The sequence below is a fragment of the Dama dama genome, chromosome 12 (assembly GCF_033118175.1).
Source record: "Dama dama isolate Ldn47 chromosome 12, ASM3311817v1, whole genome shotgun sequence".
Taxonomy (NCBI): domain Eukaryota; kingdom Metazoa; phylum Chordata; class Mammalia; order Artiodactyla; family Cervidae; genus Dama; species Dama dama.
Window position 1 is genome coordinate 17,119,247 of NC_083692.1, and position 27,141 is coordinate 17,146,387.

The 27,141-nt window shown below is 44.9% G+C and overlaps 1 protein-coding gene across 1 annotated transcript; it reads right to left on the bottom strand.

Moving 5' to 3' along the window:
- Positions 1–498: 498 nt before the first annotated feature.
- Positions 499–22,500, bottom strand: BATF (basic leucine zipper ATF-like transcription factor). Its single transcript, XM_061156587.1, has 3 exons — positions 22,194–22,500; positions 19,781–19,885; positions 499–1,079 (listed from the first exon to the last, which is right to left on the bottom strand). The coding sequence occupies exons 1-3, from the start codon at positions 22,254–22,256 to the stop codon at positions 870–872; spliced, it is 378 nt and encodes a 125-aa protein (XP_061012570.1). The 5' UTR covers positions 22,257–22,500; the 3' UTR covers positions 499–869.
- Between the last annotated feature and the right edge of the window lie 4,641 nt (positions 22,501–27,141).

The window sequence follows — 27,141 nt, forward strand, 5'->3', positions numbered from 1 at the left end:
ACCACGGGTTGCCCCCCTCAGAGAGGAAAGCCTTGCCTTCATGTGAGGGGCTCCTTGAGTTACTAGTGCTCCTGGCGTGGGGCCAGGCATGCAGCAGCCCCCAGGGCTGGCCATCTGGATGGGGCTGAGTCAGCGCAGTCCTGTGAGAGGTGAGTACCAGCCTGAATGACCACCCCACTCCACCGCATCTGGCACCAATCCTTCTCTCGTGCAGAGAATGACCCTAGAACCGTCTAGAGCTGACAACCTAGAAAGCATCAGGCAATGAGGCATGGAAAGTGGGAGGTCACAGCAAGGTGATTTGGGGAGGGAAACGATGGAGATGCCTAGAGGGAAAATTGAAGATACTTTGAGAAAACCCAGCTTCCCAAGTAGATGAACAAGCCGTGGGAAAGAGCCCTATGAGCAGAGTCTCCAGACCTTTAAGGGCTCCTAAGCCCAAGGACCAAAAAAATGACCCCAACCCCACAAAACTTTAGGTTTCAAGCCCTTGCCAGATTGGTTTGTCTTAAGACGTTTATTTAGAAAAATAGCCCTGCCCTACCCTCCTCCCTCTGAGTCACCGGACTTGGGCGTCATGCTTAACCTAGCTCTGGGTCAGGTATCCCACCCAGTTGAAGGTCCAGGCCACCCAGCCCCCGGCGGCGGGCAGCCACGCTGCGGGTGGCCGCACACACTGCCAGCTGCCTCCCGTTCCCGTCCCCGGGTTCTCGATCCTGGGGTCCGGCCTCAGCCTCCGGCTTTCTGGGTGGAGAGAGGGCGCTGAGGGAGGAGGGCTGCCCCGCTACAGTCTGTGCGCCCCTTCCCGAGGCCCCGGGAGCAGCTGGAGATGGAGGCTCTATTCTCTGCTCGCCCTCCTTCGGGGGAGCTCAGGGCTGGAAGCGCGGGGAGCTGACGTGAGGCTGGTGGAAGGGGTGGGGGCTGTACACCACCTCGGGGGGCGAGGGGGTGCTGGGGACCAGCACGGAGCACAGGGGCTCGTGGCTGCTCAGCACCGACGTGAAGTACTTCATCTCTTCTGTGAGTTGCTTGATCTCCTTCCGCAGAGCCGCGTTCTGCTTCTCCAAGTCTTCACTCTCCTGTGAGCGGAAAGGATGGACATTCAGGTTACTCTCAGGGCGCAGGGGAAGACTGGGGGGCGTGGAGGAGGCAGTGGGAGTTCCGCATTAGTTTTCGACTAGCATGGCCAAGCAGGGAATCGGTGACTTTTTCTGCATATTCGAGTGTGTGCACGCGTGCGTGTGTATTTGTACGTGTCATGTGTGTGGATGGGTGCGGTGCTGTGTGCTGTGCTCAGTCGCGCCCGACTCTTGGCGACCCTTGGACTGCAGCCTGCCAAGCTCCTCTGTCCATGGAGATTCTCCAGGCGAGAATACTGGAGTGGGTTACCATGCCCTGCTCCAGGGGATCTTCCCAACCCAGGCATCGAACCCAGGTCTCCCGCGTTGCAGGCAGATTTTTTACCATCTGGGCCACCAGGGAAGCCCGTGCATCTGCATAAACAAATGTATATTTGTACATGTATATGCATAGCTTCTTAGATCAAACCATATGAAATTGCTGATATTTATCTTGACCTAGAAAAATGGCAGTTGCATCCGGTCCCAACTAACAGATATGCGTGTGTGTGAAGGCATGTGTGAATTGCATGAGTGTGCTCTTTTGCATGCAGGTACATGCATAGGTCTCCATAAGTGTATATGAGAGTTGAGAGTGGCAAGTGCATGTCCAGGCCAGTGCATGACCAGCTAGAGCCGGAAAAATAGAAAAGAGTTTGTGAGACTGACTTATACTAATTTCACTCTTTTCTGCTCTGTTACACTGGTGTGTTCGCCTAACGTTCCCAGCATTTGCATTTAGTCTTATGAATGGAGTCCTTGGTTAACTGTCTACTTCACCCAAATTCTAGAACGTTTAGGGTCCTCTAAATGATAAATGGTCAAATTCCAGCAGAATGCTGTCTCCCAGCAGCTTGTCCTGTAGAACTCTGGGTGTGGCCCAGCACCTGTGCTTTCTTTCAGAAACACCTTTACCCCTTGCCTCAGGGAACCATCAGATACATGCTAATCAGAAAAACTCAGGACATCCCTGGTGGTCCAGTGGTTAAGAATCTGCCTTCCAATACAGGGGATGTCAATTCAATCCCTGGTTGGAAAACTAAGATGCTGCAGAATTGCTAAGTCTGCATGCCACAACCAGAGAAGCCTGTGCACTGCAACTAGAGAGAAGCCCACATGTGCTGAAATAAAGACTCAGTGCAGACAAAGAAATTTTAAAAAGAAAGAAAGACTCAGGGTAAACAGGGATGATTACCAATCACATCATTAATTAATCAACAATTACACCCTGGTAATTAGCATTTGGCTCCCCAGGTGGCTCAGAGGTTAAAGCGTCTGCCTCCAATGTGGGAGACCCAGGTTCGATCCCTGGGTCGGGAAGATCCCCTGGAGAAGGAAATGGCAATCCACTCCAGTATTCTTGCCTGGAGAATCCCATGGATGGAGGAGCCTAGTAGGCTACAGTCCATGGGGGCGCAAAGAGTTGGACACGACTGATTGACTTCACTTTCAGCTAGCATATACTGGAAAACAATCCCACCTTCAGAAAACCAAGGGAAATGCATTTCCAATGTGATTTTAATGTTCACATTCCTTGACTCAGATAGATCATCTTTGCTAATCATTGGTACCCACAGAGGAAGGAAAAATGGCACTGGAGATGCAAATAAATTACATTTCTGTTCAAAAAGTGACCTAATATTTGGACTCCAGGTCTTATTTTTCCTGTTCTGTTTCGCTTAGGTTAGTGTTTTCCAAGCTTGCCGTGACATTAGAACTAATCTGAGGGCCTGGTAAAAATATAGTTCCAGGCACTTCCTGAAATCTAGAGGTTTGAACTCAGTGAGTTTGGGATTTGGGATTTGAATTCTGGGAATCTGAATTTTTAACAAGTGCCCCAGATTATTCTAATCACCAGACAAGTTTGAAAACAATAGCTAGTAATGTTAAATGTGATAATAAATGTGTTCTAACTATCCAAGCACTTAAGTGCCTGGCATGGAGTATGAACTCAAGTGCTTGTTGATTGGCCACCTGATGACATCGACTGATGGATCAGAAGTTGACTCAGAATTACAGTAGGCAGTGAGCAGATGTGTGATAACTTGACATTTAAAATTTGCTTTAGAAAACCAGCTTCAGGTTAATGAGAGAGTTAGTTACACTGCCGACTGCCCTAACCCCTGCAAATGGGAGTTCTTTTGAAGTGGTAAGGAGAACGTGGCCTTATCCAACAAGGCAGCTTCCGTCGGTTTGTACAGGACAGACGCTTGCGTGCTCAACCTCAGCCCGGCATTTCCTGTGTGTGGCAGGGGGCTAGAAAATATGTCCAGGTCGATACAAAGGAAAACCCTATCTCTAAAACAGGGTGGGGAGTTGGGATACCAAGAGCCACGATGGTAGAGACAGGGGCACTGGCTGCTGCTTCTGCAAGGTGTGACCAGCTCATTCATCTCACCATTCGGTTGTTTCCGGGCACATCCCAGAGAGAGGGCATCCCCTCTCTTTACCAAAAGGTAAGATAAAGCAACACATGAGACTGGGGGGTGTTGGCAAGACGGGAACTGGGGGCCGGGAGTCCTGGCCCCTTTCTCTAGCCCTTTTCCTCGCCCCCTCTGAGAGTTTCCACTGGTGACAACATTTACTGTAAGTTCTGTGCTCCGAAGAGCCTGGGCAAACCCCTAGGCAGAAGGGAGGGGCGGGGTAGGCGGGCCGCAGGGACCAACCGCTCTGACCTTCTCTCCGCCCGGAGACCGGCCGGCTTTCAGGAAGTGACAGCAGGCTCTTCCTCCCTAAGCCAGCTCTGCTGAGCTCCGGCTTTGTCCTCTCCCTCTGCCTGCCCGCTGGGAGATCCCAGAGCTCTAGAACAGCGTTCAAAACCACCATGGCCTCTAACTAGAAAACAACCAGCTGCGACAAGAAACTTGTCTTTACCTTGGGAAGCAAGACTGCTTCCTGCCAGGGCCCCAGAGAAACCAGCACTGCCAGCCCAGGGGCCCTGCAGCCGGCCAGACATTTTGCAGAGGAAGAGCCTGACTTCCCTCGCAGAAGGAAGCGGCCGATCTAGGGCTCTCATCCCCACCTGCCCCTGCCCGGCCCAGGTCCATTCTGACCCTCCCTGGGGCCCGGCATGCCCTGCAAAGGGTTCACACAGGGACACCTGGCTTAGGGCCACCTGGGAGCCGCTCTCTACCCAGAGGTACCATGATCACAGCCCCCCTAACTTCCCCCTGAATTCCCAATAGGGCCTGGAAACTGAGAACTCAGGAGGGGAAAAGGAAAGTAACATTTAGAAAGTAAATTTTGGCTTCTAACGTGTGTGTCTTCTCTTAAGGTGGGGGTGGGGTCGCCTGCCCTTGGGCTTCCATGTAACCTGCTTTTTACTTTTTGGAATTCCTTTAGATCCTTCAAGCTCCTTGCAATAACCCTCTGAGGTGGCTATGTAAGGCCAGCCCTTATCATTGTCTCCATTTTACAGATGAGGCCAACTGAGACCCTGGGACAAACCTATTGTGCAAACCCCTCACTCCCATCCCTAAAGGATTACAGGCTGGCGGCGGCAGCTGCTGAAACAAAGGGCTATAGACTCACCTAGAGACACTTATTTTCTAACTATCCCTTCCCCCACCCCATCCCCGACCCCCCCACATTCATAAATTCGTTCTCTGTGAATCTGTTTCTGTTTTGTAAATAAGTTCATTCATATCATCAACATGTACACACTGCTGTATTTAAAATGGATAACCAACAAGGCCCTACCATATAGCACAAGGAACTCTCAGTGTGATGAGGCAGTCTGGATGGGAGGAGAGTCTGGGGGAGAATGGATCCATGTATACCTATGTCTGAGTCCCTCTGCTGTCCACCTGAAGCTATCAACTAGACAATATTTATCAGCTCTAATCCAGTGCAAAATAAAAAGTGAAAAAAAATAAAAGGACACATTTTCTCGGAGGCCCAGAAATTCGGAGTGGGTGACTGATCCAAAGCCCCAGAACCAGTTAGATACAGAGCAGGGCTGGGCTCTCGGCTTCTCCATCTTCAGTCCTGAGCTCCTTTTAGCCCACCCACTGCTTCTCTTGAGAGACTTGACGACTCAGGGTCTCTGGAGTCACTAAGATCACTAGCCTTCTAAGAGAAAACTGGGTCTTGGTTTGGTGATCCTTCAAGACAACACAAGAACCCTGAGTCGGTCACACTCTTCCAAACACAGAGCTAATCATCACCTCCTGCCCTGAGTTGGGATGGAGTCTAATGTGCAGCTACTCTGTGAGAGGGCTGACTTGGGGCCAGACCATCCCCAGACCACAGCATGGTCTGGAATCCATGGCACCAGGGGTAGGGGGTGGGGGGGCTCCCTCAGGTAACAGTGGACAGGGGTCTTGGTCTTGGCTCTGGCTGGGTGACCCTCGGTGACATCCTTTTCCTCTCTGAGCTGCCGTTGCCTCACTTTAAACCAGGAAGACTGGGCCAACACAGTGATTCTCAACCTTGATCACACACTAGGATCAGTGGGATCCCTGGAAAGTTTTACTGATGCCTGATTCTGATTTAATCAGGCTGGGGTGCACCTGGGCATTGAGTTGTTAAGGGCTCCCCAGGGGGAGTCTAATGTGCAGTGAATGTTGAAAACCACAGGATTAGAAGTCCAAGCCCTCTCTAACTCTAAAATATTTTAGATTTTAAATTGACTACCTGTGTGTATTAGCCAACTAGAACCTCTGTTTGGAAAGGGTAGTTGTGTGTTGGAAGCAGAGGTATGTAGACTCAATGTATATGAGATAGATAGTAGAAACCAAAAATTTAAAAGAGTAATCTCGTTTAAATTAATAATGACTAACATTTCTTGGGCGATACAATGTGTCAAGTACATTGCAGTTACCATTACATTTAATCTTTGCAACAACCCTATGTGGTAGATAATATTACTAGCCACCTTGTACAGAAGAGGAAAATCTAAGGTAGAGAGAAGTTAAGTAACTTGCTCAAGGTCACATAGCTTGTCAGTTGTAGCACCAGTCCTTGAACTGAGACTGTCTGCCTTCAGAGCCCGTGCCCACCATCCTTTCTTGCCTTTGAAGTCTGTTTAAATCTTATAATATCTGGTAATTATCTCCTGTGAGGCCTCAACCTGGCTGACTTTCCTATTTCATCTTCCCTCTCTTCCCGCCTCATGCAAATTGAGATGCTAATGTTCACAATTCACCCTTACCTGTGAGGTTACTTGATGCCAGCCTTACCATGAACCACAAGCAGCTTGGGGGTGGCTAAGCAGGAGGCTTCTCGGGGGTGTGGGAACATTCTGGGAAATTCCCTAGTGGAGGGGCCAAGCAGGGGGTCACTGTAGAGCGCTTGAATGATGGGGAATCCCCAGGCAGGTCCCTTCCCCACAGGGAAGCCAGTTGGGACCAAGGCTGAGGACAAACTCTAACCCAAGGCTCTAGCAGGGACTCTCCAGGCCTTCTGAGCAGGGCTTGGAGCATCTTCCTGCCAGTTCTAGTTTAGTGCCTTGACCTTCTCCTTGAGTTTTCTAATCACACTTTCCAGAAGGGTGAAAATAGTCCCTGTGTTTTTCTCCTCAACAGAACTTGCAGTTATTGGTAGGGTGACCTTTCAGCTCCCACCCACACTTCAATACGAGAGTACTGTGTGAAGCTCACACGCAGCTCTTGGTTCAGTCCCCAGCAGTCTGCAACCCACTCCCTCCCCGGCCCTCCCCAGGCAGGACTAGGGTGGAGCCCACCATTCCCCGAGAAGTCTGCGAGCCGAGAGTAGGGCACGTCCCAGGCCATCGTGGGATCTGTGCTATGTCCCCCACCAATCCTGGGAAAATCGCCCCCACTCCTGTTCCTCACCTGAGGAGGAGAGAAGAACCACCAAACCACAGGTCTTTGCACTGAATTCTGGAGAAATCTACACTTTTGAGCCTTAAAGCTGAAGGTCCAGGACTATCAGCAGCTGGTCATCCACTGATATTTAACCACATCAGCCACGCCCCTCAGGGCCCTGCCTGGGGCCCTTTCTTCTGTTCCTTGGCTTTCAGGACCATGACTTCATTGGCCCCATATATGAGAAACACTATAAGATGGCTCACTCAACGTCTATCCCAAACTCCTTACGCTTGCTTTCCTCTAGAGAAGCTACGAAAAGAATTCCTCAATTACCCAGCTTCCCCTGCAGCTAGATAAGGACCATGTAACAGATTCTGACCAATGAGACATAAGCAGAAATACAGGGAAGGAGAGAATGAAGCTTCGCTTCCCTGGGGGGAAAAAGGAAAGCCTCACCAGACAAAGGCTACCCTCTCTGGACACAGATTGATGCCTGGAGATTCAGTAGCCATCTTGCAGCCTTGAGGATTAAAACCCCATCCTGAGAATGGCTGCCCAAGAGAAGAAGGAGCTTGGTTCTTTGTTGACATTCTTGTACTATCTCTGGTCTGTCTACTTCTGAACTTCTTATTTGAGAAAAATCTAAAATACAAATGGTGACTTGTTGATGCCTCTGTTGGATAGTTTTTCTATAACTCCTGACTGATACCTCAAGTTATAAAGGATATCACCCAGTTTTGAAAAACAAACTAATAATTTCCGTCAACAACAAGGTCTGAACTGTTTTCTTTGGTTTTGTTTTAAGCTGCAGGTCTTTGGGACAGAGTATCTTGGTATATACCTGCAAAATTGCCCCAGATTAACTCCACACATTCTACCACATGCATCGGACAGGCTTCTAAATGTCATCACTCCCCGCTTCTCAGTCCTAGCTACACACTGCAGTTTCCTGGAGAGTTGTTTTTTTTTTTTTTTTAATTTTGATTCCTGGATTTTACCACTGAGAGGTTCCAATTTAATTGTTCCAGACTGGGTTCAGGCATGAAGATTAAAAAAGTACTTCCTAGGTGAGCTTAATGAACAATGAGCTTGAGAAGTATGTTCATAGTAGATTCCTCTTGAAAATAATAAAACAATATAAATATATACAGTTTGACTTTGTTAAATTTATGGTATCATATTTATATATTTATTTATATTTTGCTTTATTAAATGTATTTATTGTGTAACATAGCATAAATAATATAAATATAAAGAACTTTAAAGAAGGAAGAGGACATTTCTAAATCAAAACTTTTTTCTAAAAGTAAATGGCTATTTAAGGCAAAGAGTCTTACAATTGGTGAAAATTTCAAGTGGCCCAGAATAGTTCACTCTCATAGAAAGGCAAGAGGTAGAGGACTTATCAGAATCTCATTAATGATAACTTCATCAAATTATTTGTCCTATGGATTGTCAAGCTCTATGAGGACAGGAGCTATCCTTGTCTTCACTGTTTTCGTCCTCAGTGAAGGACAAAACACTGTCTGGAGTGAAAGACAGAGTTTTGTCCTGGGACTGTGCCTGGCACACAGTGAAGTGACCAGTAAAATCATGTTTCTTGACTGCCAACTTGGAGTCTGTAATAATTTACCAAAATCTGAGACCTGCATTTGAAGAGTCTGCTAAATTTGTGATATCCATGAAATTTCTCAGGGAGTGTTTAACCAAGTATTTAAGTACTTTTATTGCTTCTACTTTTAACTCTAGAAGAGTTACAAATGAGTGTGGTGGTTTAGTCGCTAAGTTATTTCTGACTCTTGTGACCCCATGGACTGTAGCCCACCAGGCTCCTCTGTCCATTGGATTTCCCAGGCAAGAATGCTGGAGTGGGTTGCCATGTCCTTCTCCAGGGAATCTTTCCGACCCAGGGATCGAACTCGGGTATCCTGCATTGCAAGCAGATTCTTTACCAACTGAGCCATCAGGGAAGCCCACAAATGAGTGTAAGAGATTCTTTTTTTTTTTTAAAGACCTGCTTTTTTAAAGCAGACCACTTTTGTTCCCCAGACTGAAGCTGTGGAGTGGAAGCAGCTGAATTACAGCACTGTCAGAACCCTGCATGCAATTTCCCTGGCCTCAACTTGACCTGTCCCAACCAACCAAAGCAAAGGAGACTTGACCAGCTGTAGTGAAAAACCCAGCCAGGGAAACAGTGTTCTTAAAGTTTGTATGAACAACTGGAAAGAAGGGCATACATTTTCATATATGATAATACTTCTGATATCTTCATGTGATTGACTTATAGGAAAATGCTGGCCTCTCTGCATTAAACAAATAAAATCTCTCCAATGCAAAACTGACAAATGCCCTATTGTTTCTTTTGACATTTGCTCTCGCATTATTTCACAAACAGCCCAGTGAGGTGTAATTGCTTTACATTTTGTAGATCAGAATTTAGGTTCAGATATATCTGCCCTCTCCCTGTCCCCACTGGATTTGAATTCATTTTACTGCGGCCCCCACCCCCACCCCATCTGGTTCCTGCTCCCTGGGGCACAATGGCCTTTTTTCCTGAGTTCCTCTTCTTGAGCTCACAGTCCTGGGCCCCACAAGGCATCTTTCTGACCCTTGACAGAGTTTGGCCTGAAGGCTCTGCAGACAGCACCCTCTCCTGGGATCTTCCCAGGCTCCTTCCCATGACTCATTTTGATTTCAGATGTCAGGGCCTCAGAAGGGCCTTCCTTGATCACCATTCCCAGCCCTGTCCTCAAGTCACTGTTAACATTGCACCATTTGGTTTCCTTTGAAGCCCTCCTCACTTTGTGTAATTAGTGAAATAGTAAATAACAATTGGTCAGTTGATTTTCCAGTGTGACTTCTGATTGAATGTAAGGTCCCTGAAATCAGAGACTTAGCCTGTCTTGTCCCTGCTGAACTCTCAGCACCTAAAAAAAAAAAAAGAAAAAAGCCCACAGGAGGCATTTCATATATACTTGTACGGCAGAAAGAATCATTTCTGTTGACATGAGCTCTAATACTAGGAATATGGCCTTTGCTTTTGTCATTTTCTGGACTACCACACCCTCTTAGCAAAAGGCATACTTTTGCGCCAGCTGAGTAACTGGAAAATATTTTAGTAACAGGGTCATCTCGTGCAGGAAATTGCCTTCTAGCACCAGGAATCTAGCCCCCTCTAGTTGGCTCTGAACTTAATATTTACTCGTGAATTTCCTAAGAGCCTTATGTCATCCTCCTTGGTTCCCCTCAATCTAGTGTGACCAGATGTTTACTGGGACACTCCCAGTTCATAGTATTGTCCTCGTGTAATTTTTTACCATTGCCTCTTTTCACTCTCAAAAATGTCCCTGTTTGGAGGATAAATGATAAGATCTTCTACCAAAGCCTTTCTCCTAAATTCTAACTCAGGGATGCCCTCAACTGTTCTCATCCTCAGTTTCTACCAGAATTCACTCAGGGTCAATTTGATCATTTTCTTATGTTTTTTAATAAAAAACATACAATATAAATACATTAAAAATATTTTTTAAAAAGTATACCCACCCATGATTCTAGTCCTCTAAACACAACCCTTTTCATTTATACGTGTTGCCATCTTGTTCTTTTTAACAAATAATAGCAGCCAAAATGTCCAGCATTAGAAAGCCATGTAAGGCAAACAGTTGATCATCTGTTTGTTGTTGCAACCATTAAAATAATAATTATGGTGATTTTTGTAAGTGTGACAAAATTATGACAGAAAAGAAAATACAAATTTGTATATATACTTAGAGTACACCTACAAAATCACCATAATTATTATTTTAATGGCTACATCAACAAACAGATGATCCACAGTTTACCTTATGTGGCTTTCTAATACTAGACATTTTGGTTGCTGTTATAAATAACGGTGTAGTGAACATCTTCCAGTCCTTGGTTAGTATTTTTATAAAAGGTTGTGTAAGATATACAGAGTCACCAGCCATGAATGTATACATTAATTATTACAACAACCTTGTTGGGATTTAGGTGTTGTAATTTTAGGTGATTTTTCTTTTTTTTTTTTTGGCCTTGCTGCGTGGCACTGAGGATCTTAGCTCCCCAATCAGGGATCAAACCCATGCCCCCTGCAGTGAAAGCTCAGAATCCTAACCACTGGACTGCCAAGAAAGTCCCAGGTGTTGTAATTTCAAATAATTTATTTTGCTAACAAACGTTTGGGAAGTTTCTTCATTTCATTTTAATGTTACAAGTTATTGATTACTAAGAAGAAATACATTTCTATATATGTATTTCCTAGTACAGCATTCTCAACCAAGGACAATTTTGATCTCCCAGGGAACATTTGGGAAGATTCAGGAATATTTCTGATTTTCATAACCAGAGGGATGAGGTGGTGCTACTGGCATCTAAGTGGGTAGATTTTAGATTTTACAATGCTGGAGACCAACCCCCTCCCACACACACAACAAAGAATTGTCCAACTCAAAATGTCAATATTGCCGAGGCTGGGAAACCCATGGTGTGTATTGTTTTCACAATCAGAATAGAAAATTGGGTTATGTTCATTTCAGTAGGAAAAAATGTTACGTAAGCTTTTTGTTCATAGCCTTTGCCCACTTACCTATTGGCATCTTGAGGTTTTTCTTAAAAAGGCTGTTCTTTCTATACTATAAGTATTAAACCTGAATTTATTTAATTTGACAGAAATATTTCCCCTAATATGTCATTGTCCTTTTGATTTCGGATTACACCTTTAAGATCTTTTTTAAAATAAAGGAACTTTGACTTCCCTTGTGGTCGAGTGGCTAAGACTCTGAGCTCCCAATGCAGGAGACCCGGGTCCATTCCCTGGTCTGGGAACTAGATCCCTAAGACCTAGCACAGCCAAATAGATAAATAAAATAAAGGAACTTCTAAATTTAGCCCCTTTCAACCTGGGACTCTCTGCCTTTCTGGTCTCTTACTATATGCTTGGGCTCTGTTTCTGAACAGTGTCTGGACGGTTCACATGTCCTGGTTAATGGCCTACTTCTTAACTCACCCTTTGCAAAGGGCGTGTGAGGGCAACACCATCTGCAGGGCAAAGTCCTGCTCAGCAAAATGGCACAGAAACAAAAGCAAGTGGTGGGAAGGTAAGAGGTTTCGTTTCTTGGGTGTCCTGGAGGAAGACAGCAGTGTCCTCACCAGTAATACATACAGCAGGGTGGCCTGGAGCATCTCTGAGTTTCTTCTTAATTCTGCGATTCCATCAAGAAGGGGGCATGACCAGTTATGGTTATTCCCTCTGCAAACTCCCATATGGACCCATGGCAGGGTCCCCTACAGGTGCTCCGCAGTCTGGAGGGGACTTGGTCCTGTGGAACCAATCTATGGAATCCCCCTAGGACTCGGGGGGGCCTGACCAAGTCCTACAGAGGAAACTGAGAAAACCCCAGAGCAGCTTGGGGTTTGGTGAGACTCCCTCATCCTTTCCAAGAGAAAGTAGGCTGGTAGCCACTGAAAACAGCTTCATGAAGACTTCAGCTGAGTAGGTGCCGCCAATTTCTGGCCTCGACAAGTAATCACATTCAGACAGAAATTCCTTACAGTGCTGAATACGCCTGCTGACCATAAACCACACTGACCCCTCATTAGTAAGACAAGCAGTTAGGGGTGGTGAATTCCTCGGTGTATTTTTCCTTTCCAAATGAGAATTGTCAAATTTTTATTCTGATTTTTAAAATGGTACATGTTTATTATAATAAAAAAGAATTACAGAAAAGTACTAGGAGTAAGGTGACTTATTCAAATCTCAACCACATAGAAGTAGCCACGGTTAGCATTTTGAAGACTATTCTTCCAGACACCTCTTTATGCATGCAAACATGCCCCCAAACCACAAATTTTACATCAAGAGGATTATACTCTGCATATTCTTTGTCACTTGCTTTGTCACTCAATGCCATGTCATTAACATCTTTCTGTGTTGATAAATACGGATCCACTTAGTCATTTTTAGTGCTAGCATAGAATTCTAGTGTATGAATGTGTCATAATATACTTATCCCCATAGCTGGGCATATGTCCAGTTTTAGAGTATTGATAAAGTGTATACTATTCACAAATAATGACAAATTGGTCATCTTTGTGCATCATTGTTTCTTCAAACTCCTGTAGGTGGAATTGCTCCACCAAAGAGCAGGATGTTAATATTTATTGGTACTCAGCTTTCTTTAAAAATGGTTTCAATGGCTTTGATCTAATGCTTACTTTCTCAGCTAAGCCTAATGGTGGAGGAGGAAAAGTGTCAACTTTGGAGGATGCTGCTTAAAGAACAAAAGGAAAAAATTCAGGAAGGGGTTCAAAGAGGATCAGTTTTCACAAAAGTCCAAAGGAAGAGGCTGTGTTGCCTAGTGGTTAAAAAGATGGGTTCTGAAGTCAGACAGACCTAGTTACAAAATGTGTGACCTTGGACAAGTTACTTAACCTAATACAGCAATGACAAAATAAGGTTTTTGTGCAGATTAAATGAGATAACTGCAGGTAGAGAACATAATGCACAGTGCCTGGTATATAGTTGTGTGTTCAATTAATACGTTTTCAATAAAAAGAAGTTCAGAGCAGTAGAGGCACAAGAGAAATGTCTATTCCATGGGCAGTTCACTGATTTTACACTGAACTTCTTTAGGCTGGAACTAGCAAGAACATTCTTTCTGTGGTTTTCATTTTACTTTATTTTTTTTTACCTATGACTTCTCCATACCAATAAAACTTATGGTATAATCTCCTAGAGGGAGAAAAAAAATTATAGAATGAAAAAGAACCATATACAGCCTTCTTGCCCAGGCCTTACCAGAAGACCAAGAACACTCTCCTAAGGAGGCCTGGGAAGCGAGCACCTTTGCTGAGCTCTGATTCTTCCATTACTCAATTTTCCTCCAGTTATAAAAACTTTATTTCTCACAGCATCAGCTTAATTTCAGACATAATTTACCCTCCTGATATTTGCTATATACGACATTAAAGATCTACCCTGAACCTGTAAATCTTTCTCTCTATTTTTTAAACTAGTATGAGATCTTTCACACTAGAGGCAGTCGCAGGGAAACACACATCCCTCCTCCAGTCTAAGTATCTGAAGTTCCAGCTTCCAGATCTGACCCTGTAACTCTGCTTCGCTTCCAGTTCCACCCCCAAGGCCAGATCTGACTTGTCAACATCATAGCTCTGGGCTACTATTACTGCCTCTCCATCACCTCCTCTACTTTTAGCTTTTTCATGAACACAGCTTCTCAATTGATCTCAATTCTCTTTCCCACTGACCTGGGACACAGACTCAAAATCCTTCCTGCTACAGGGCACCAGAGTATCCTACAATTACCAAAATAATCACACAAATGAAACTGATTCTCTGTCCCTTACAGTGGCTTGTTTAGTGCTAGAGACCATAAGATTACTCATTAGAAATCCCAATTGACTGTTGTCCCAAAGGACTGAGATATTTATGCACGATGTTCAAGGGATAAAACATCACAGTGGAAGACTATTCAATGTTTGAGATCAAATTAGAAAAGAAATCATTCTAATGCACATGTAATAATGATCTATATTTGGAATTTAATATCTATATTATATAAATAAAAGCACATAATAAAAACATCCAAACTATATCAAAAGGTACAAAAAGTATCTCTCTTCTGCTTTAGACCTTTTGTCCTACTTTCAGAAATATATATCGTTAGCAATTTTGGGGGAAAACCTACTTGAAAATTTTTAAGCTTATATGCATATGCACATATATGTTTTTATTTTTGTTAAAAATATGCATGGAAGAAAACTATACTCCAGACTCATACTTATTCACTTAAGAGTATAGAAGCTTGATAATCTTTTCAGAGTAGCACATTCAGATTTAACTTGTTATTTTAATACATTTGTGGTATTCCACTGAATAAACCAACTCTAGTTTATTGAATGATTCTCTTACTGATGACAATTTAGCTTGTTTCCAGTCTTTGCTATGACAAGCAATGCAGCGAGGATTATATCTACATGTACATAATTGTGTAATCTGTGAATACATTTGTAAACAGATTCCTAGGTGTAAAATCGCCAAGTTACCGTGTATGCACACTAGTAACTTTGGACATGGTCAAATTTCTCCCTAATGGAGTTGCACCGACTTATACTTCCAGCAGCAGTACGTGGTGGTACCTGCTTGACCATCATCTTGGCAACATGGTCTTTTAGCAACATTTTCTGTCTTTGTCAGTCTGGCAGAGAATGTAACTGTTGCTTTAACTGTCATTTTCCTAACTGAGGTCTAGCAGCTTTTCTGTATTTATTTGCCATTTATTTTTCTCTTTCTATAAATTGCCTATTCTTATTATCACTCATTTTTTCTTTTGTTTGTAGATCATTTTCTTATTCATAAGGGCTCTCATATATTAAGCAAATATGCCCTTTTTTGGTCATATGCGTTGCGGGTATTTTTCCCAGTCTTCACTTGCTTTTGATTTTACTTATTAGGTTCTTTGAACTGTATAGACATTTTCACTTATGTATAAATACACTTTTTATTGATAAATGTGTATCAATCTTTCCCTTATGGCTTCAGGGTTTTTCATTTTATCTGGAAGACTTCATTCCAAGATAAATATTTTTAATGCTAATTTTTAAAATTTCTTTAATTTTTTCTGTATTTCATCTATATGCATTGTAAAAGAAGTGAAGACTCTAGCTTTTTTTTTTTTTTCAAACGACTAACCAGTTTCCCCAACACAATTTATTGAGTACTTCATCTTTCTCTTGTTTGAAATGCCATCTTAGACATTTTGCATTTTTACTTGTGTCTTAGGAACTAACACACATTTGAGTCTATTTGTATTCGGGTCTATTTGTATTTGGGTCTCAAATTTGAGTTTGTTTGGAGGTCTACTTCTATGTTCTATTCTGTCCAATATTCTATCTTTTCCACATTGTTTTGATTTTTATATTTATAATTCAGTTTAATATCTTATTAAGCTAATTTCCTATAATTACCCTCCTTTTTTAGAATTTTCTTAGAAATTCTCATATGGTTATTTTTCACAAGGTATTTAGAATATCTAATTTAATTTCCTCCAATACCCAGAAAATCCTATTTTATTGAGATCACATTAAATTAGATAAATTTCTAAATCAACTTAAGGAGAATTGCTATCTTTACATAAAACATAATTTTTTCAATTATTTGAAATTTTAAAAATCACCTAGAATAATTTTGAAGCTTAAAACAACTAAACCCTGTATTTTTTGGTTAAATTTATTCCTTCTTTCCATTTGCTGTTCTTGGTATTATAAACAGACTCTTTCTTCCTATTAAATTTTTTAATTTAGTTTGCGTAAGAAAAGTTATTACTTTTTGTGTTAACTTTGAAAGCTGACTGGGTTCTTATTATTTTTAATAGTTTTTAGCTGATTATCTTGGATTCACTTATTAGTGACTAATACCTTTTGAAAATGAATGGCTCAAGATCTGACTTTCTCCTTTTTAATCAATTCCTTCACTCTGCCTAACGGACTCTACACTTGACCGAGGGAGAAAAGTAACAGCATGCTGAGTGCTGGGTGAGACACCAACCAAGTGAGAATTAAAACAGAATGTGGGCGAATTCCTTGGTGGTCCAGGGGTTAGAACTCCGAGCTTCCACTGCAGGGGGCACAGGTTCAACCCTTGGTCAGGGAACCGGAATCCTTCATGCCACGAGGTGCGGCAAAAATAAACAAAAAGACAGCATGTGGACAGTGTTGCTATTACGTTTATGAAAAGGAGCCCCTCCTGATTTGGTTTATGTGAGTGGTAGTCAAGGCCAGAGATGTTATCACATTGGCATGAGGTTAAACCACTTGTTGAAAGCACCAGCTTCCCTACTCTGCTATTTTAAAAGCAATCTACACACGGTGTTGATGCAAACCAGGTATAGGATAGATACTGAAAATGCTACATAATAGGTATTCCATGCTCTCACTAGAGAAACAGAATAATTTTTTTGCTATTTTAAGAGAAATAATAGTGACAAAGTTGAAACCAAGAAATCAATCGTTATCCCAGCATATAAGAGGCTAGCATACTAATACAAATATAGTCCTTATTTAGGACCACAGTACTTTCTAAACCCTGGTCTTTTACATCTTGTTAGGTGAGTCCTATGGCTGTGTCTTCGGGCCAGAGAATGGTTCCAGAGCCTCAATGCTTGTGGAGACAAGCGTGGAAAGGAATCAAGGGCAAACCAAGCACCCAACCCTAAGAATGCTGGTGGTAAATAGAAGGTTTTCTACCTGAATCACAAACATGATTAACAGGATAATGGATGTAGAAGATGGGTGATTATTGTCTGAGAGGAAATGAACATTTCAGATCACAGTCAAGCTCTCTGTTTGATGGTGGCAGGTTTGTTTGTTGCTGTCAAATTTCAGATCACAGCCAAACCCTCTGCTTGAGATGGTGGCAGATTTATATGTTGCTACCAAAAGCTTCTACCCAAAGTCAAGAAATATAAGTCACATTGGTTGCAACACTCAGGCTTACTGTATAAACACTCAGGAGTCCTACTCACTGGTCAAAAAGTGAAGGTGAGTGCCACGGTGCTCAGAGAAAGGAGTGGGGAGGAGTCTGTGTCCAGGTATGGCAAAGATGAGAACATTCTAGAGACTGAGGCCAAGGGTTTGAGTGTGGACGTGGTGACTACATGACTTGGGTCTCCATGGACCCCCAAACCCCAGAGATTATCCTAGTATAGTCTTGACTAGTATAATCAGATGGACTACATCTTCTGGCTCAAACTCTCTTCTTGCAGAGAGAGACAGCAGAGTCAGTGTTGAAAATCTTGCCATAGCAAGGAAGCATGCGTGTCACCCTCACTGATATGTCCCCAACAAGTTTAAGAAAGACCAGGGGGTTGAGTTCCCAGGGAGACAGTGGCACAGCTCGAGTTAGGGAAGGCTCCTCTGCTCTTGTTGGGAGGCAGGGGGCTCTCCATTGCTAGGAGTGACAGGCATACTTTAGGGACCATGTCCAGAGGGTGCTGGAGAGAGTCTTGAGCATCAAAAGTGTGTCCGAACTTTCCAGCCTTTAAGAAATCTTTCAGCCCTGACTGAGATCCTGTGATTTATATATAAATATAAATTCAGGTGCATAAAACCTTAGTTGTAATCATCTTATTTCTTATAATGATAACTATCATTAATATTACTCTTATTATACTTAAAATTTTTGAATATGTATGATATGCCTAGGAGGACTGAGCTTGAGCTGTTTATATGCACTTTATCTATGAGGTAGTCATTGTCCCATTTTCCTGATAAGGGAACTGCAACTAAGCAGATTTCCAGTTTCAGAACATTGTCTACTTATACCAAAAAGTAGACTTTATCCTTACTAATTTTATTTATTTGTTCATTTGCTTGTTCTAAAGAATATTGAATAAGAATCAGATGCTGATGAAGGCAAAGTTAGCAATCATAGATTTTTCAAGCCTAAAATAGTAAATTTGAGGGTCATGAGCCCCTAAGCCATGGTAAAATCACGGAGAACATATAAGCAGCAGGTCCACCACCAGCTTAACATTTAGACTACTGATCACAATTACCAAAGAGAACAGACTTAATGTTCATTCATTCTTTCTTTTGAGTCAACAGATATTCATGAGTATAAAATTACGTTAGTATGCATTGGAAAACATGTTGAATACATTTCAAATAAAACACAAGCAAACAGTCAGAGGTCTTCACATTGCCTGCTCTCTGCTTCCTTACAAAGTTAAAAATGATATCTTTTTACCTAAAACTGCATCTTGCTTTTCCTTGATGGGATTAATACAGCTTTTCTCTAACTGGCCAGTTACCAGGCTAATCTTTCAAATAAACATAAGCATATTCACTTTTGGTGCCAATTCCCCTTTTTATCACTGGAGTGAATTCCTGGGGTGCTAGGGGTCTGGGAATGGTTCAGGGTCAGGGGGAGGGCGGGGTAGGATAAGAAAGGACAGTGTTGCTAGAGGAAGGGCTGAAGGGATAGAAGAGAAAGGAGCTAGTGAAATAAGAGTTGATTGAAAAGGGAGCAAATTAAAGGGCAGGGTGAAGAGAGGCGAGGTGGTAAGGTGAGGGAGGTGAGGAGAAGACTTTTCTGTAAGAAGCACACAGCCACGATTTGTAAGCACTGACCAGGATCTTGCGCTACTGGAGGAAATGCAGTTCTGATCACCCAAAGCCCCTGCTCAAGCCAGGGGTCAGGGCTTCCCTAGAAAGTGCAAGGCTGGAGGCAACTCAACCAGGATGATGACTGCCAGATACGTGCCCTTGCAACTGTATCATTCACAGACCTCTTGGCATATCACCAAAATAGAAATTTTGAAATCAAACCTTAATAATGTCCAGAAAAGAAGTTGTGGGGTGCAGCACCCTGTGGACCTCGTTGTCCCAAATGCAGGGCCCAGAGTGGCCACTCTGCTGGCCTCCCAGGGGATGGGACTATATGTGTTCCTAGCACTGTGAGATGACAGGCTTCCCCAAAGCATATAACGCCTTCTGAATTGCTCCCAAAGGCAGTCGTGACTTCTGCTCTCTGGGTTCACGTGGGATGGAGCTCTCTGAGGTTATCCCATCTCTTAGCAGGTGGATCTGCGTTCCACCAGCCTCTGGGCTGCCCACACTCAGCTTTCCTGCACATGCCATCCTGGGGCTCATTTCTCTTTCAGCCTCCTGGCCCATTTCCTGCGACAGAATCTTCTCCACGCACCCACCCCACCTGTATCCCTCACCCCTCCACTGACATCCCCACATACACATCTCCACACAGGCAGACTCAAAACTCTGTCTGGGTGTCCACAGGTTGGTGGGGAGCAAAGCCTACAGTCCGAGAGGATGAAGAGAGGACTCAACACTCACCAGGTGGAGGGTGTCGGCTTTCTGTGTCTGCCTCTGCCGGCTCTTCTGGGCGGCGATGCGGTTTTTCTCCCTTCTCTGAACCTTTCTCACATCATCAGATGAGTCCTGGGGAGCAGAGATGAGGAGAATTAAGGGAGTCTACTCCTCTCTTCTGAGCCAAAGCCTCCTCTCATGGCGTTTGTCATGAGAAATGTCCACTCTTCCATTTCTTCATCGTTATTTGCCCGTCCACGCCCTAGTGACCAAAAGGCTGAACCCCAAAGGGAACTCTTCCCCACACTCTGTTACACTTGCTTGTGTCTCTGTAGCTTTGGCCAGAAGATACAGGAAGAGGGCAAAAGAGCTTGAGGCCTCAGGAGAGCTGTATTTGGAAAAAGATGGTTAAGGTGATGAAGTGTGTTTCATCACCTCTCTTGCTCAGGGCTGTTCCACCCTAACCCTGCCACTTCTGGCCTAGAACCTTCTTGCCATTTTTTTTTTTTTCTAAAATGTTGTTGAGCACTCACTATGTGCTTGCTTCTGTGCAAGTGTTTTTCCCTGAGGTGCTCTTGTTGAACCCCCTGATTTGAAGAAGTGATATGAGTATTTGCATCTTACATGGGGGAACGAAGGCTCAAAGAGCTTGCCCAGGAGCTCACAGTACTCTGGAAAGTTGCATCCTCCAGTGCTGAGTCTGATGCCTCTCCAAGCCACTCCCTCACCCACTACCAACTACTTCTTCCCTAGCGTGACCCCTTGGGGCTTCTGTTGCCCCCGCCCCGGACTGAGGTCCCCATTCCAGATCTGCCTCTTTGTCCCCTGCATTCCCTTCTTTATGCTCAGTGACCCTGACATCCCCCAGGGTGCCCTGAGCACAAGGCCTAGTTCAAAGTGGAGACCAGGAACAGTTTTAATGATGGAGGTAACCTGGCTCTGGCAGGTCGGAGCCAGGTCCTTAGGAGGACCCGGGGACCTTGGGTGTCATCTGAGTGCCTCCCACAGATGGGCGTGTGCTCCACTTGAGCAGAGAGGTTAGCTCTGGCTTTGCCCAGACGCTACAGGGTAAGTGTAGAAGTTTGACCAAAACCCTCCTGCACCCCCAGCTCTGCCCCATCTCATATCCCTGCAGGCTAGAGGGACACGGTTCCCAGGACAAGAGTCTGCCTGCCCAAGCATACGTCTCACCAATGGCCTGGTACTTCCAGGCCACTGCAGTCAGAGGGCAGTGGGTTAGATAGGAAGGAAGTGCTCTTCCTCTCAGGGGATTGGGGAGCTGGGTTACCATGAAAGCCATGAGTAATTTCCTTCCTAAGAAGAGCACAGGCTTCCAGGTGGTCTGAACGGCTCTGATACGGTCTCGAGCGGAGGACTGGGTTGTTTGTCCTCTAGAGGTCTCCACTAGGACTCCTTCCTACCTTCCTCTCTTCTGTCAGGTATTGATGACAGAAGCTGTAGCATATGTTTGTATACTTTTATTCGGGCTGCAGCATTTTGAAGGCCCTCTCAGACATCCGTACCAAGGAAAGAAGGCAGTTTTTAAACCCTAGATTTGGAGAAGACATTGTCCTGCACCGTTGTACTGGATGAGCAGGGAGAGACTTTCTGTGGAGAGGGCTGTCAAGGAATGTGATGAGGAGAAAGCCCTGGGAGATGGGAAGCAGCCAGGACGCTCGTGGTGTTTTGGTTTTTTTCCTTCTTTCTTTCTTTTCTTTTGGCAATCCTCAAGCTGAAAACTTTTGAGTTGGAAGTCACAATCTTAGACACCCAGAATCTCAACCCTCCTTTCTCTAGTTTCCCCAGAGCTGAGCTGCAAGGGAATAATTTCAAGTGCCCAGAACCATCTCCTGATTCATTTCCTTCCTCCTTCAGCTCTCCTAACCCCCTCCTGTGCCAGCAACAGGTTCCGTGCTGGGAGGTAAGATAGATCCTTCCGAGCTGGCCTGGGGTCCTCCTCCTTCTAACTTGCCTCCCCCGACCCCATCCCTTTCCTAGCCTCTTCTGCCGGCTGTCTCCTGGGCAACCATCTAGCTTTCCGGGTGTGCGTGCCCTCAGCCGGCACCAACGCTCCTCCCCACTCACTCTGCTACCGCCTTGGAGAGAGGTAGACGCTCTCTTCTGAGAGACCAGAGTTCTTTGGTGCCCATTCCCCTCTCGGCTTCCTAGAAAGCTTCCTGGGATGGGACCCCAGGTGAGGTGAAGGCGATGGGTACCATCAGGGGACGCGGAGAGTATCCTCGGGCAGGAGGGGCGGGAGGATGAGGGTCTCCGCCCGAGATGCACAGCTTCCCCGCAGCCCTTGAGTCTAACAGGATGCCCCGGCCACCAGCCATCTCCTGGCCCCTCAGCGTCCCTGGGCAGAGGCCCAGGAAGCCTGGCCCTCTCCGCTCTGCCCCGGAGAATCAGGAGGGAAGAGGAGGGAAAGGCAGGACCCTACCTGTTTGCTGGGGGGTGGAGAGCGGCTGAAGCTGGAGTCGCTGCTGTCGGAGCTGTGAGGCATGGCCGCGGTCTTCCGGGCTCTCCACGCAGCCCCAGGCGCCTCGGGGCTCTCCTGTCACCAGCCGGCCTCCCTTCCTGACTGCTCCCCCCGGGCCAGCAGCCCACCCCCCTCCGCAGGGCCCTCCTCTGCCCGCCTTGCCGCTGCCTCTGACCCCGGCGTCCTCCTCGCTCTGGGGTGCAGAGGCTCTGCTCCCCACAGGGACATGTCGCTTGCCTTGGGGCTCGCGCCCTCTCTCACTCTTGTGGTTTCTGGTAACTCGCGCTGAAAGTCACATGGGCGGAAACTTAAGTTAGAAGTTAAATTGAGAGAAAATACATATCTGGGAAAAGACCCACTGAATTATGTGAAAGAAAGAAAAGATAGAAAAAAAAAAAAAAGATACACAAAACCCCAGATACCTTCCGACAGTTTGAAAGGCAGAACAGCTCACTTCAATTGATGAAGATAAAAAGAGAAAAACAGCCCAGAGAGGGAAAAACCCCAGCCAGAATTAGCAAGTCCGTCTTCTGTCAACATGGGCAGAAAGGAGAGGACAGCAAGGGAAGAGTTTCCACTGTCACCCGACTTGAATTTTAAACCGAAAGGAAAGCAACGGGCTGGGATTTCTTTCTGGTTTTTCTCCAAAGTGGCTGCCTGTCCTGTGTTGTGGCGTCCGGGGGTGGGGGTGGGGGGCTCTCTCTCTCTCTGTCCTGCCTTGGGGTGGGCCGGGGGTGAAGGGACCCAAGGGCTCAGACCTTTCCAGACAGACCGAAGGGGCGATGGTAGGTCTGAAAGCCACAGGGGCTAGCCTGGAATCGATGTTCTAAGCATTTATTCATTGCCTATGCCTCTTGGCAGGTGCTCTCTCTAGAGAAAAGATGCCTCCTGTGTTGAAGGTCTTTCAGGGGATCAGGGTCAGCCTGGAATCTTAATGATTCATGAAGGTCCCAAGGTCAGAGCCCAGAGTGGAGGAACAGTTGAACTCACACACGGACACAGAAATGAGCGCTGTACTTGGGAGTCGAAATAATCAGGATTTGAAATCTCCCTCTATCCCTTAGTATGTCTGTGGCCTTGGATAGCTCACTCATTTATCTGTAAATGAAGGATGATAAAATCTTCTCTGCCTACCTCTCAGGGCTGTTTCGAGAAGCAAATAAAAGTGGATTACAAAGCCCCAGCAGACTGTAAACTATGCCATAAAGACAATTGTTAGATGTAGTGCCACTTGTCCTGTTACATGCATGTTTGATAAGTTCTCAATAAGCAATCCCCCACACACCTAGGCATTCGGGCTTTCAAAAAATGCCTTGTCTTATTCCCCGTATGGCTCCCAGCTAAATATTTGCCTTGCTTAGCCCTCACTGAAAGAAGTATGGCCCTGAGGGATGTTGTGTCCACTGGCCGAATTCCTGCCCCAAGACAATACTGTCCTGGAGGTAAACTGAGAAAAACAAAATCCCTTCCCCCGTGGAAGTTGTATTTGAGTGGGGGAAGCAGACAGTAAACGAAGGAGTTAATATTTAACACAGCAGAAGGTGACAAGGGGCATGGAAGAAAATAAAGCGGGTAAGAGGTAGGGAATTCTGGGGGTCAGTGGGTTACTCTTTCTGCAGGGTGGTTGGGAAAGGCCTTCCTGAAAGGAAGACAAATGAGCAGAGATCTGAAGGGAAGGAGGGAGTGAATGGTGTGGGTGTCTAGGGGAAGAACATTCCAGCAAGGACCTGAGGTGAGAGTATGTTTGGTTGTCAGAGGAACAGCAAGGAGGCCAGTGGAGCTGGAGTGAAAAGCTGTGAGTGGTAGGAGATGAAGTCAGCAAGCTACCAGGCATTTATGTTGGCCTTGGAGGCCACTGTAAGGATTTTGGCTTTTGTTCTGAAGGAGATGGGGAGCTCCCAGAGGACCTGCCCTCCCACTTGGATGCTGTGATTCTCTACCTCAGCCACTGTCTGTCCCCAGCACTCATCGAACTTAGTAATTACACTTTGTTTTCTCCGGGTGTTCCCTCTGTGGAAGGTGAGCGCCATTTGTGAGTTTTACTCAACAAGTGTTTATTGAGCACCTACGTTGCTCCCAGTTCTAAGTACCAAGGATACAGTTAGTATTTTGACTGTTTCTCTGAATGAGATGATGAATCCATTTGTTTTGCTGCATGACAAACCACACAAAAAAAAAAAAAAAAAAGAAGAAGAAGAAGAAGAAAGAGAGAAATCTCAGTGGTTTAAAACAACAGCCATTTAGTCAGCTTTCAAGTGAGAGGATCATCTGGAATATTCCCCCTGGGGAGCTGGGGGTGGTTCTCAGCAGACCTCATTATGTGTCCTCATATACCTGTAGGATGGCTGATCATCGACTGTTTTAGGACAATCTTGCCCAGAACAGTTACACGTCCTGTGCCCTCATATACCCAGTAGGTTGGCTGATCATCAGCTGGTCCAGGACAACCTTGTCAAGGATAGTTCTGCTCCACGTGGCTTCTCATCCCTCAACAGGCTTTCCCAGGCTTGTTAACACAGCCGTTTGGATTCCAAGAGGAAGGCTGGAAGCATTCAAAGCCTCCTGGGGCCCAGATTTCCCATCATGGTCCTTCTGCCACATGCTATTGGACAAAGACAGTTACAAGGCCAGGTCAGATGTTCTGGGTTGAGAAAGAGACTTCATCTCTTGATGGGAGGAATTTAAAGAATTGTGGCCATGTCTGTGGTCTCCCACAGATGAGGTTTTAGAGCAGGAGTGATGAGCTCTAATTTAGGGTTTTTAGTTTTTTTAATTTATTTATTTAGTTTTGGCTGCATTGGGTCTTCGTTGCTGTGCACAGGCTTCCTCTAGTTGTAGCTCATGGGCTGTAGAATGCAGGCTCAGTATTTGTGGCACATGGGATTAGTTGCCCCGAGGCATGTGGGATCTTCCCAGACCAGGGATTGAACCCTTGACCCCTGCATTAGCAGGTGGATTCTTAACCACTGAACCACCAGGGAAGTCCCTAATTTGGGTTTTAACAGGATTTCTCTGGAAGCAGTTGAGATTTAGTGTAGAGGAACAAATGGGAAGTAGGGAGGCCAGGTAGGATTCCAGCATTGGATTATTGCAAGAATCCAAATAAAAAATATTGGTGACAGTGCCAGTGAAGTAGTGATGAAGGTGGTGAGAAGTGGGCCACGTAATAACCGAGGACTGTGTCTCTCTTATTTACAATTATATACCCAGGGTGTCGCTCAGCCTTGTCCAACTCTTTCGTGACCCCATGGGCTGTAGCCCACCGGGCTCCTCTGTCCATGGGATTTCCCAGCAAGAATACAGGAGTGGGTTGCCATTTCCTTCTCCAGGGGATCTTCCCGACTCAGGGACTGAACCCGCATCTCCTGCATTGGCCAATGGATTCTTCACCACTGTGCCAACTGGGAAGCCCATACTCAGGGCGTAGTAGATGCCTAAGAAATAGCTGTCAATGAAATTAATGTCTGAATAAATTCCCAGAGAACTTTGCCTATAACTTATGGCTCTTGTCATGGCCACCTTGTCCTGTATCTTTTCTCACCCTTAGTGTACTGAAAGCTCTGTAAGGATAAAAGCTGTCATGTTTGTGTTTCATTCAGTTTAATTTAACACTGATTAATGCCAATTATGGGGCTTCCCTGGTGACTCAGATGGTAAAGAATCCACCTGCAATGCAGAAGACAGGGTTCTATCCCTGGGTTTAGAAGATCCCCTGGAGGAAGGTACAGCAACCCACTCCAGTATTCTTGCATGGAGAATCCCCATGGATAGAACAGCCTGGTGGACTACAGTCCATGGGGTCGCAAAGAGTCAGACAGGCCTGAGTGACTAAGCATACACACAATGCCTATTATAGGACAGAAATTGTAAGTCTGAGTAAGGCAGACACCCCCACCCCCATAGTAAGAAGGGAAAGAAGTCCAATAACCAAAAAGTCTATCAGAAGTGTAATAATAATGTAATAACTGTAATAATGTTCAGGTGAAGCTCTTAACTCTATGAACTTTCTACCATTCAACAGTAAACACTTCTTGTATGAATGACTGCTTATTCTGTGGTTCCAAATCAATACACTGCTTTAATATTCAACAGAGGCTAATGAGGGCAGAAATGAAAAATTAGCTCTCATGTAGAAAGATGGTCTCCATCAATAGTAATGATTATAAATTATTTTTAAATATTTAAGATGAAAGAATAATAAACATTTGCATATCCACCATTAAGCTTAGTAATAAATAAGATGAATAGAACTGAAGGCCCCTATAAATCCTTCCCTAGTCCTGTTCCCTCTCCACCCAGGTAACGGTTATCCAGAATATCGTTCTTATCATTCTTACATGTTTCTCTTTATTTGAACCATATCTGTTTGTATACCTAAGTAATACATAGTGCTGCCAAGCATTATTTTTAACTTCTTACATTGTCAATATTTCTACATTTAATTTCTAGTTTTTATTACACAGTATCTGAATGGTCACAGCAAGACTTGGAATACTGGCATTCCCACTGAGGTTTTTCTGGAGAACGCTACAAAGCCACCAAGTGACTGATGTAAAACAGTTCAGTCAGCATCAGCCCAGAACCTAAGGGTAATGCTAAAAGGTAGCTTTCCTGCTGGCTCAGTGGTAAAGAATCTGCCTGCAATGCAGGCGACGCAGGTTCAATCCCTGGGTCGGGATGATCCGCTGAAGAAGGAAATGGCAACCCACTCCAGTATTTTGCCTGGGAAATCCTGTGGGCAGAGAGGCCTGGCAGGCTACAGTCCATGGGGTCACAGAAGACTTGGACATGATTTAGTGACTGAACAACAAAGCATTTGCTAGACACTTAAATCCCGTATGCTGACAACTAACAGCTGTCAGAACAGTTGTTGGCTCTTGCGAGGTCCTGGAACAAATTAGAGAACAGT